General features: G+C 39.4%; 1 protein-coding gene across 2 annotated transcripts in view; it reads right to left on the bottom strand.

The window, feature by feature from the left end:
- Positions 1–2,289: 2,289 nt before the first annotated feature.
- Positions 2,290–12,729, bottom strand: part of EXOC5 (exocyst complex component 5) — a 46,415-nt gene continuing 35,975 nt past the window's right edge. Inside the window, exons 15-18 of one of the 2 annotated variants that reach the window (XM_080641884.1) lie at positions 11,531–11,617; positions 5,492–5,600; positions 5,075–5,290; positions 2,290–4,453 (exon numbers count right to left, since the gene is read on the bottom strand). In XM_080641884.1, the coding sequence (XP_080498010.1) occupies positions 4,265–4,453; positions 5,075–5,290; positions 5,492–5,600; positions 11,531–11,617 (601 nt within the window). In that variant the 3' untranslated portion in view covers positions 2,290–4,264. The remainder of the gene's footprint in view (positions 4,454–5,074; positions 5,291–5,491; positions 5,601–11,530; positions 11,618–12,729) is intronic. The other variant, XM_080641885.1, reaches the window with a different exon arrangement.

Here is a 12,729-nt window from a genome sequence, read left to right as displayed (position 1 = left end):
ACCTGGACTCTTTCTAGTACCAAATTATTAAGCAGAAACAATATTATGATTATGTAAAATAATACTCACTAAAGAGTTTTTTATGGAACTATTTCTACTAGGTACAAAATTAATATTCAATTAAAATTTCATGACCACTTATAAAATTTTAAAAAACAAATTTAAAAACTATGACCAATTTTGTTAAGCCCACAGTTATCTGCCTAGCATTAAAAAAACCCAATACCAAATTGGATACTGTATGTCAATTTCATAATCTAAACATTACAATGAGAAATAAACATTTGATGAAAAGAAAATCAGATTAACCAAAACGATTGAGCCTATAAAAAAGGACCTATTTAATGTTACATAAGGAGAATTGTATATAGAACATGGAGTGAGCAAGAAAGACGTTTCAATCTCAGCCTATTACTCAGCCTATTACTAGCTATTCACCTTGAACAGGTCTGCTTAAACTTTTTGTGCCTTAGGTGTTTCATCTGTCAAATGGATATAGAAGTACCCAACCCACAGGGCTGCTTTGGAATCAAATAAGATACTATATGCAAAGGGCTTAGTATAGTGCATGGGACTTAAATCAATAAATGTAGCTGTAGTTATCTTTATTAATTTAAAAATTGCTTTTACTTTATGTAGAATTATTTATTCTAACAATACGGGCTGGTCTTTTCCTCCAAACTAAGCACACTTGTATTTTAGGACAGACTTTTTCAAGCAGAAAAAAAATACTACAGGAACAGAATATAATTAAAATAAGTAGATGAAAGCACAGAATGTTTGGTATGAAATTCTCCATTAGAAATCAGAACTGAGTATGCTACCAGAAAGCATCTCACATTTGTGAGTGAATTGGGCAATTTATGGGAAATATGCAGAATATTTTTGCATTAAAAAAAGTGTAACTACCAGATGTGAGCTTTTTAAGACACTAACAAATTATGCACTGAATGAACCTTAATTAATTACTCTCATGTACAGTTCAAGCATGCCTCAGGCACTGCCTTATAAACATGACCGACCACCTTTAGGGTTTTGTGGTATTTCAGGAACAAAATACATTACATGTATCTCTTTATCTGGATACATTTAAATATTCATCACAGGTAAGAAAAAGGCATTTTAAGGGAGCAGTACATTCTCCACTTTGAATCAATCTACTGGCTGATAATTAAATTATTTCACTAAAAACCAGATAATAAAATATTTAAAAGAAAGGAAAATGGCTTAAAATATATCATAAATTAAGATACTTAGCAGCTTTTCTTTTTGGTGAAAGTCTGTTCTTTTATTTTTTTGAATATATATATTTCTAAATATATATATTTTTAAATATATTTTTATTGATTTCAGAGAGGAAGGGAGAGGGGAAGAGATAGGAACATCAGTGGTGAGAGAGAATCATTGATCAGCTACCTCCTGCACGCCCCCTACTGGGGAATGAGCCTGCAACCTGGGCATGTGCACTTGATCGGAATCGAACCTGGGACCCTTCAGTCCACAGGCCGATGCTCTATCCACTGAGCCAAACCAGTTAGTGTTTAAATAGGTTTTTATTGATTTAGGAGAGGGAAGGGAGAGAAAAAGAAAAACATCAATTGACTGCCTCCTGCACACCCCATACTGGGGATCAAGCAGGCAATCTGGGCATGTGCCCTAACGGGGAATAAAACATTGACCTCTTGATATATGGGACAGCGCTCAAACAACTAAGTCACACTGGACTGGGCTAGACTTCCTTCTTAAAACTTGTGTTCTGTATTTCACTTTCTGTACCATTTTTTACAAATATAATATACCCAAGTTTTAGAAAACTAATTAATTTTCAATGTTTTAGAGTATATTTTCAACTTCAAAATATTACCTAAATACTGCCTGTTAATTCATGTGAAACTGCAGAAAATTGCAAAGATTATCCTTATTCAAATGTTGGCTAAAGTTACTAATATACAAAGTTCCATTATTGCTATGTACCATGTACATTTTACTCATCTCTTCTGAGCATAAATTTTGGGCAAAATTTTATAGTGGCTGTGAATATAAAAAATACTTTAAAAATTGGAATATGAAGAATGCACATTGCTTTATACAACAAAAAAATCTTTTTCTTAGATAATCTGTTCAGGTGAAATTTCTAATCTTGATTATATAGTGAAGTATTTCTCTATTAAAAAAGAAAGTGAGAAGACCTATGCTATGAAAACTAAGGAACATCTTAAAAATTTAAATAAAAAAATTTATGAAATTCAGTATGAGTTCTTAAATGTGAAATAAAAAAAAAAAACAATTGCAGGGAATTTGTTTATTGAGCATTAATGTTAACACTTCTAAGTTAAGTATTCACTTATGAGTTTTGTCACTGCCCTGTCAATGGACATAAAGGAAAATACTGCAGAGAACTCAAGCATGGAAATAATAAACAAAATATCTATGCAACAAGTATATGCTGTACATTTAAAAAATTAATCCAAACAAAATAATTTGAAGCACTTCTCTGATTTGGAAGTCTTAAAATGTTCTCTCATGTTTTATTTGAAGTCCCCCCTCCCCATTTTTTACAAATTGACACTGTATACAAAGAGTTCAAATGGCCAGTAAAGCTACTGCTTTAAAATTGTTGGCTTTAAGTAACAGAGGTATAATTTGAATTCACATCAGAGCTTTCTAAAAATGGCAATAGTACAAGCATATAACTTTCTCTAGTATCCAAAACCTATTCTGGCTCTCCCTTGGCTAAAGAACAGAAAACTAGACAGCCTTCTAAAGCTGCCACAATTTTCTTAAATGCCTTAATAAAAAATGGCATACTTCATTTCTCTTGTTTACCTTGATAACACTGGGCTAAACAGAAAAAGAAGGAAATTCAGTCAACAGTAACTTAAACAGTAGCTAGCTCTAGACCTGAAAGTTTAGGTAAAGTGGATGACCATTCAGAAACATTCTTATAAGAAAAGAAGTTTTCCAAAATTAGGCCAAAAAGCCTACTTAGAGAAAAAATACCAAGAATGAGTTGAACATTAAAGTTTATCTGTTCCTATAAAACTATGAATAATACAATGGAAGCTGAAATTACACGAGGTTAAGAATGCATTCTCAGAGAGCAAGTTTATAAAGTAATGGCCTTCCTAAATTTCCACTGGATGTTTAAAATTTTGTAAGTGATTTATTAAGTCACCATATTAAGCCAATTCAATTAACTACATTCACTAGGAATTGGTTCAGAAACGCCTTGAAAAAGATAATAACAGAAGCTATTGAATTGAAAAGCAACTAGCTTTTGCAAAGCTCATCTCCAGACTTAGGATATATGTTATCTATCAATTCCCAATTCCTCTTAAAATAGAAGACTATCTGCATATTTAGCCATCCTATCTTTTTCCAGTTTAGCATTTACATCAAAATATTAAAGAATTGCATTGTTGCTAAACATTGTCAATATTTCTCATATACACCATTTAGATTATACCTCTTTTTTACTTCCCTTATATTAAAATGATGAATAAATATGGTCCTTTATGTTAAGGTCCTCCACCTTATCTTAAGTGAAATATAAAATAAGGTAGTTTTATTAATTTCTTACTAGCAATGACTTAAAATCTGTCTACCAAATAAGAAATAGTAAACTTTAAGTTGTGGTGTGTTTTTTTCACCCAGGAGGCAGATATATTCTGATCCATACCTAATATCTACATAAAACATCTCATCGTTTTAGTTTAGTGTAAAACTTATTCCTTCAAATAGCATTACGGTTGTACCTCAGAAAAATCCAATCAATCAATTACAGAAATTATGCTCAACTGCTAACCTTTTGAGGCAAAAAGTTCTCTAGGAATACCTAAAATAACTTTATTAATAACCACCAGTGTGGAAAAGGTCATTAAAATTGATAAAATAGGATGGTGAAATTTCCCAGTGGAATATGTTAAAGAACATGAACTGGACCACTGGTAACATCTCATTTGCCTTCTGACACTAAGATTTTCCAGGATGAAAACCGTGACATGTAGTTTCACAGAATGTGAAACTTGTATGTTCAAGAACAGTACTAAAAATCAACTTAAGGGGAAAAAATAAGATATGGCTAGTAGTCCAAATTAAAAAAAAAAAAAAAAAAAAAAAAACCTCCAGGGTAAGTATGGCTGCTGTTTTTCCAAACAGTAACTTTTCCATAAAGTGTTGGCTACGTCATAAGAAATCTCCTGTGCTTTCTTTCTATCAACCAAGGTCTGCTGAAGTACAACACGTTTCCCTTATAAATTCAACCTCAGCTGAAATGTCGAGCAAGGCGGGCAGATCTATAGTCGGCACGAAGTTGTACGAAGGAGTGAAGAATGTTCTTGTCCAGATTAGCAAGTTGTTCGCCTGAGCAGACTTGCTTCAAATTATCTGGGGCAACTACCAGGAGATTGCAAAGTGCATGCAGAGTATCAAAAAGCTGTAACACCAGTGGGATCTAAATTGAGATAAGAAAAAAACATTAAAATAATTTCTAGTTTTACAATTATTCTGTAAATTTTTCTCATGTATAACTCTTAGTCAGAACTTACTAATGTGGGACAGTTTAATATATTAGAATTTTTAAAAGCTCCTGAAGTGTTAAAACTCAAATATTTCAGTCATTACATAAACTTGGCTATAATCTTTCTGAAAAGATACATATTTTGTCAACTTTCTTCAATAGTAACAATCATTTAAACTTTTGTGGACTACAACTAATTATCATTATTTAGCACTTTTCTTAATTTAAATCTTAAGAAAAAGTGACTTCAGAGAGAAGTACATGAAGAAGGAACATATTTTGCTGATGTGTGACATATACAGCATTAGTAATGGAAGTCAATAAGGTCATTTGGACTGTGGAATAGAAATATGACTTTGTCTAAAATAAAGCATGAAGCAAAAATGTGTTAATATTGGAAATATAGAGTACTTTTTTTGTTAGGAAATGTTATATGTCATTATAGTATCAACAAAAGTTATTAGCTTTACATAAATGATAAGTCAGTACAGATTTTTAATGGTCTGACAGATGTTCATGAGCCAATTTACAAGTTTGATATTTGTGAATACATACCTTAAAGTCTTTGGCACACTTCCTATATTCAGCTACATCACAAATTGCTAACATGCCACCCATACAACTATAGGAATATTGTTGAAGATGCTCATAAATAAGTCGATGAAAACGTACTCCAAATTCCATCAAAACTGTATCCACATTCTTCCCATCCATGGAATTTTTAATCTTCTCTACTTGTTTTCTTACATAAGCACAGACTTTAACACAGGCCTGTAAAATTTTTCTACAGTTATTACATAGAAATGTGTATCCTGTTAGCTAAGGAGAAAATACATATAGTTTCTCATTAATCTCTAAGTATAAAAAGAAAGCAACAGACTACAGAATATAGTTAGATACACCAATGAAAATGTTAACACAAGTATTAAGAAAGCAGATAGTCTTACTAGCATATCAAATAATTTTACTCACATTAGTATACTGAATCAAAACATTGTTTTCATCTTCTGGCTTAAAATCTGTTTTCTTTTGTTCTGCAGCCAAAATATGCTTCATTTGTCCAATCATACAATTTAATGTCCTAGAGAATTGAGAACAGCATGTATTTGATCTGTTTAACTTTTTATTAGAGGCCCGGTGCACGAAATTTGGGCATGGGGGGGGGGGTGTCCCTCAGCCCAGCCTGCACCATCTCCAATCTGGGACCCTTTGAGGGTTGTCCGACTGCCCGTTTAGGCCCGATCCGGGAAGTCACACATCCCTCTCACAATCCAGGACTGCTGGCTCCCAACTTCTTGCCTGCCTGCCTTCCTGACTGCCCCTAACCGCTTCTGCCTGCCAGCCTGACCACTCCCTAACCACTCCCCTGCCAGCCTGATTGACGCCTAACTGCTCCCCTGCCAGCCCGAGTGCCCCTAACTGCCCTCCCCTGCCAGCCTGGTCACCCCTAACTGCCCTCCCCTGCCGGCCTGGTCCCCCTCAACTGCCCTCCCCTGCCGACCTGGTCACCCCTAACTGCCCTCCCCTCCTGGTCTGGTCAACCCCCCAACTGCCCTCCCCTGCAGGCCTGGTCACCCCTAACAGCCCTCCCCTGCAGGCCTGGTCCCTCCCAACTGCCCTTTCCTGCAGGTCTTGTCCCCCCCAACTGCCCTACCCTGCAAGCCTGGTCACCCCCAACTTCCCTCTCCTGCAGGCCTGGTCCCCCCCAACTGCTCTCCCCTGGAGGCCTTGGGTCCCCCCAACTGCCCTTCCCTGAGGGCCAGTTGCCCCCAACTTCCCTCCTCTGCTGGCCTGGTCACCCCTAACTGCCCTCCCCTGCAGGCTTGATCGCCCCCCAACTGCCCTCCCTTGCAGTCCTGGTCCCTCCCAACTGCCCTCCCCTGCTGGCCATCTTGTGGCAGCCATCTTGTGTCCACATGGGGGCGGCCATCTTGTGTCCACGTGGGGGCAGCCATCTTGTGTTGGAGTGAAAGTCAATTTGCATATTGCTCTTTTATTAGATACTAGAGGCCCAGTGCACAAAATTTGTGCACGGGGGGGGGGGGGGAAGGGGTGTGTCCCTCAACCCAGCCTGCACCCTCTCCAATCTGGGACACCTAGAGGGATGTCTGACTGCCCATTTAGGCCCGATCCCACAGTGGGATCGGGCCTAAATGGGCAGTCGAACATCCCTCTCTCAATCCACGACTGCTGGCCCCCAACCGCTCGCCTGCCTGCCAGCCTGATCACCCCCTAACCACTCCCCTGCCAGCCTGATCAACGCCTAACTGCTCCCCTGCTGGCCCATTTGCCCGTAACTAACCTCCCTTGCTGGCCTGGTCACCCCTAACTTCCCTCCCTTGCCAGCCTGGTCGCCCTTAACTACCCTCCCCTGCCAGCCTGGTCGCCCCTAACTGTCCTCCCCTGCAGGCCTGATTGCCCCCAACTGCCCTCCCCTGCTGGCCCAATCACCCCTAACTTCCCTCCCTTGCCAGCCTGGTCGCCCTTAACTACCCTCCCCTGTGGCCCAATTGCCCCTAACTGCCCTCCCCTGCTGGCCTGGTCCCCCCCAACTGTCTTCCCCTGCAGGCCTGGTTGCCCCCAACTGCCCTCCTCTGCCAGCCCTGTCACCCCTAACTGCCCTCCCCTGCAGGCCTGGTCCCTCCCAACTGCTCTCCCCTGCTGGCCTGATCGCCCACAACTGCCCTCCCCTGCTGGCCATCTTGTGTCCACATGGGGGTGGCCATCTCTGACCACAGGGAGGGACCACATGGAGGCAGCCACCTTGTCTGTTGGAGTGACAGTCAATTTGCATATTATCTCTTTATTATATAGGAGGATAGAGGCCTGGTGCACAGGTGGGGGCTGGCTGGTTTGCCCTGAAGGGTGTCCCAGGGTGGGGGTTCCCTTGGGGCGTGGGGCGGCCTGGGTGAGGGGCCTTTGGTGGTTTGCAGGCTGGCCACGCCCCCCAGCAACCCAAGCATAGGCCAGGGCTGGCTAGAAGCAGGTATCTGGGATTTATTTATCTTCTATAATTGAAACTTTGTAGCCTTGAGCGGAGGCCAGGGCAGGTCAGGGCAGGCGGGAAGCTTGGCTTCCTCCATTGCCGAGACAACCCAAGCCTCCTGCTCGCTCCAGCTCCGCCGTGGCCTCTGCCATATTTGTTGGGATTTATTTATCTTCTATAATTGAAACTTTGTAGCCTTGAGCAGAGGCCAGGGCCGGCCAGGGCGGGCGGGAAGCTTGGCTTCCTCCATCACCAGGGGCAACCCAAGCCTCCTGCTCGCTCCAGCTCCATGGCAGCCGCCATCTTAGTTGGGTTATTTTGCATACTCGCTCTGATTGGCTGGTGGGCTTAGTGGAGTGATGGTCAATTTGCATGTTTCTCTTTTATTAGTGTAGATACTAAGTTAAATTAACATTTCCTTTTTTTGTTGTTATTCCTAATTTGAGGATATCCTTTCCATTGCTTTTCTTTTATATATATACTAGAGGCCCAGTGCATGGATTCATGCACCAGTGGGGTCCCTTGGCCTGGCCCACACCCTCTTGCAATCTGGGACCCCTCGGGGGATGTCGGACTGCGGGTTTTGGCCTCTAGTATGCATATAAGGTCTTTGGTTAATCTCTTCCCGCCCTCCCCCCCATTCTGAGATTCATTAGTCTGTTCCATGTTTCCATGCCTGTGCATTGAACGCCTGGCCCCTGGTCTCTTAGGCTTTTATATATAGACTAGAGGCGGGGATGAATCTGCAACCCAGATACAAACTTTTGACTGGGAATTGAACCCAATACTCTTCTGTATGCAGGCTGATGCTCTGACTACTGAGGAACCCTGGCCAATGCTAAATTAAAGTTACTTAATTTAGTATCACCAGAAAATTATTTTACTGCCTGGCCAGCATGGCTCAGTGGCTGAGCATCGACCTAAGAACCAGGAGGTCACGATTTGATTCCCAGGTAGGGCAAATGCCTGGGTTGGGGGCTCAGTCCCCAGTAGGGGGCATGCAGGAGGCAGCCCATCAGTAATTCTCTCTCATCATTGATGTTTCTCTCTCCCTTGCTCTATGAAGTCAATAAAAATATATTTAAAAAAACAAATAACTATTTTACTATTGGTAGACTCTGGATTTCAAAAAAAATCTTGATGTCAAAAAACTCTTGGTTTTATTAGCTTCCTGCTCAAAATGGGGTAAAGATTCATTCACCCAATACTTCATTTAAATCTTTAAAATCTTAGCAGCCTGTACATACTTCCTCAACAAGTATATATAAATAATGCTTAGAAAAGGGGAAAGATAGAGGGCTTAAGAAGAATGGCTAAATTTGGAAGAACAGGTGAGAAGAACATGAGTTTCATAGTCTAAAGACAAGCAGGATGTTGGGGACAAGTGATACTGAACATCTAGCATGGGTTTATAAGAACCTCAATAATGTTTGAGTTATGTGATATTCTCCAATAGTAATCAGTCACCTAGATATGAGAATAAAAAAGACTGCACTGATCCAGAGTTTAGAATATTTAAGATAGTTATGGTTAAATAAAATGAATTTTAGGGTAATTATGAGAGTAATTCAAGGATGAATCAAGCAATCTAACCACAATAATGAATAAAGTAAAGCTAGGAAAAGAAGAGATTAGCAAATGATGACAATATTAAGGGCTAGAGTTCCCGCTGACATCAGAAAGCAGGTTGGAAGAAGAGGAGGTTGTGAGCACTGTGGTATTATTCAGTTTCAAGGATTTTGTTACCAGTGATAACAAGGTTGAACAGGATATGAAAATGGGTAGCTAACGTGGAGATGATAAAGAAAATGATTGTGTCACACACATGGAAGTGGAAATAACCTAAGACTTAAGATTTAAAGAAAAATTGTGAATCAGATGCCCAAGCCTCAATAAATTTAGGAAACTGATATGAGAGCTAACAGCAAAAAAAAGGGTGTGGGGGGAAGCCCTGACTGATGTTGCTCAATGGTTAGAGTGTCAGCCAAAGAGTAGGGGGTTTGATTTCAAGGCAAGGGCACATACCTGGGTTGCAGGTTCTATCCCTGGGCCTGGCCGGGGTAGGGGAGGCAACAAATTGATGTGTCTCTCTCACATCAATGTTTCTTTCTCTTTCTCTCCCCTGCTTCCTCCCACCGACTTTAAAAATCAATGGAAAAAATATCCTCAAGTGAGGATTAACAACAAAAATGGTGGGGGGGAGGGGGCAGATGATGTGAGCTTCAAAGGCAAAGGGCCTAACAGTAGATAGACATTGGTCTGAAAATATCAGCAGGGATGCAGGTGAATGCTGAGCTCACCTCTTGGCCTCACCATACATGGGTAAAGGAGAAGTGAAGTTCACATTCAAAAGACCACCACAGACCACTTTGCCTTCAACTAGACAACTAATGTAAATACTCTGAGACTGAGGCTTACATGGAAAGATGAAAATAAATGACCTAATATATATTAAGAAAACAACTAGGAAATTTGTACTTCCTATACTTTTGAAGGCTTAACTATTCAACTTCCCCACCTCTCAAACACGATTTTCAGGTAGTCTGAGGCAAAGCAAGAAGAAACAAGTTAGTATGAGGGATTTAGATTATAAAAACATACGTTCTTTAAGTACTGATTATCATGTACATAATGTGTATATTATAATTTTATTAAAAGAAGTTTTAGCCGAAACCGGTTTGGCTCAGTGGATAGAGCGTCAGCCTGCAGACTGAAAGGTCCCAGGTTCGATTCCGGTCAAGGGCATGTACCTTGGTTGCGGGCACGTCCCCAGTAGGGGGTGTGCAGGAGGCAGCTGATCGATGTTTCTCTGTCATCGATGTTTCTAACTCTCTATCCCTCTCCCTTCCTCTCTGTAAAAGATCGATAAAATATATTAAAAAATAAAAAAATAAAAATAAAAATAAAAGAAGTTTTATGTATGTATAATCTCATGTGGTCCTGACCAAAAACAAAGGGAGAGACCAGTTTCTAGGATTCTTCTAATTCTTCAGTAAACCAGTCTCAGTAATTCTGTAACATCCTATTTTTCGTTTTATTCTTCAATTTTATTTTTCCCCTTATTACCACATATTCTATGATAGTTCTTGATCTTAGAAGAAAACTGGGAAGTGAGTTGCAAGTTTGTTAGTACTAATAAGTAAAAATTATTTACTTTATAATAAAATAAAGTGGATTCCAGGTTTTCTTTATAACAGCACAGTAACTAAACTTGTATTCAAACATGCTTTCCTGACTAGAAGAGAGGAGTAGAATTACATTAAAAAGAAAGATATGCCCAGACCTAGTACAATGAGCTTAAGAATTTGAGTCCCAGCTCTACCAACATTAACTGAGTAATCTTGAGCAAATTACTTAATTTATTTAAGCCTCCATTTCCTCATCTATAAAATAGAAAAATATTTCCTACCTAATATATGAAATAATACAGGCAAAGATTCTTTCACTGTGCCTGGCACATAGCAAATGCTTGATACGTAGTAGCTATTATAATCACCAATAAATATATGCTCACCATGATCTCAAAAGAAAAAAAAAAAACCCCACTATACTATAATATGAATAGGTAATTAACTACAATAAACATTATAAAAATATTTTGAATGTAGAATTTGCATTCACTTAGTGGAAGTTACCTTTAGAAAATTAGTAGTATATTTATTTAAAGCATTTCAGATATAAGCCTGAAAATTCTAAATGAAAATAAAATCCTCTGTTATATACCATTGGAGAAAGAGGGAAGGAGTGAGAGAGAATGAGTGGGGGGTTACAAAAAGTTTTTTTAACTGAATCTGGTTTAAAAGTGAATATAAACATACTGGCTTCCAGAAATAATAAACTTAGGGAATAAAAATAACATTCTAAGAAGGATAAAAGCAACATGTGAAAATAAAGTCAAATGGTATAGCAGGATGGTAAAATTAAGATAAAACTTTTTTCTTTTCTGAAAACCATTTTTATACTACTATAATGGTATTTTTATAATTTTTAGAAATGTAAGAGAAAAAGTAAAACTAACAACTTGCCTATCAATGCCGGTGTCCAATTTCATCTCCATTTGTTCAATTATTTCTTTTTTCTTCTGAAGGCATTCAGATAACTTAGGAGAAGAGCTATTGAATGTTTAAAGGAAAAAAATCACATTAGTAGCCTTACAATTCTAAGCTTTTCATATTCATATGTGTATTGTTATATACATTTATACACATACATGTTTTAATATGCTCTCAAATCCAAAAACTGCATAAGTAGTGAAGTAATTATAGTTGATTTTGAACAACCTGGGTTTGAATTGTGTGGGTGCACTAAGACATGGATTTTTTTTTTCAATCAATACTGTATATGTATTTTCTCTTAAAATACTGTATATGTATTTTCTCTTATTTGCCTAAAAAAATAATATATTTTTATTGATTTCAGAGAGGAAAGGATAGGGAGAGATAGAAACATCAATCATTGATCGGCTGCCTCCTGCATGCCCCCCACTGGTGATCAAACCCACAACCAGGCTTGTGCCCTGACCACGAATTGAACAAGCTTTTGGTTCATAGGTCGATGCTCATCCACTGAGCCATGCCTAGCCAGGCCTTTATAATTTCTTAATAACATTTTCTTTTCTCTAGCTTACTGTAATATAAGAATACAGCATATAATACACATAATGTACAAAATGTGTGTTAATCTACTATTTATTTTATCAGTAAGGCTTCCAGTCAACAGTAGGCTATTAGTAAAGTTTTCGGGGAGTCAAAACTTACACACAGATTTTTTACTGCGAGAAGTTAGGGGGGTTGGCATCCCTAACCCCCACATTGTTCAAGGGTCAACTGTATTTAGTATCCTAATATATAAAAAGCCAAGGGCCATCAGGACCTAAATGACCGGACAGACGACCGAACAGTAGGCCCATTAATCAGGGGATGGCTAACGGGGGAACCGGGTTCCCTCAGGCTCCGATGAATCTGTGGCAGCAGCCACTGGTGAGTGGGCGGAAGGCAGACCACTTGGTCCCTCCCCTGGCCTGCAGGCACCCATTGATCAGGGGATGGCTAACCGGGGTCCCTCGGGCTCTGAAGACTCCGTGGTAGCAGCGACTGGTGAGCAGCAGGCGCAATGCAGACTGCTTGGTCCCTCCTTCTGGCCCTCAGACTCCAATCCATCGGTGGTGGAGGCGGGGCAGAACTGGGGACTGGCTCCCTTAGTAGTCCTGCAGGTTCAATCTCCA

This window comes from Plecotus auritus (genome assembly GCF_963455305.1).
Source record: "Plecotus auritus genome assembly, chromosome: 1".
Taxonomy (NCBI): Eukaryota; Metazoa; Chordata; class Mammalia; order Chiroptera; family Vespertilionidae; genus Plecotus; species Plecotus auritus.
This window is presented reverse-complemented; position numbering and strand designations above follow the sequence as displayed.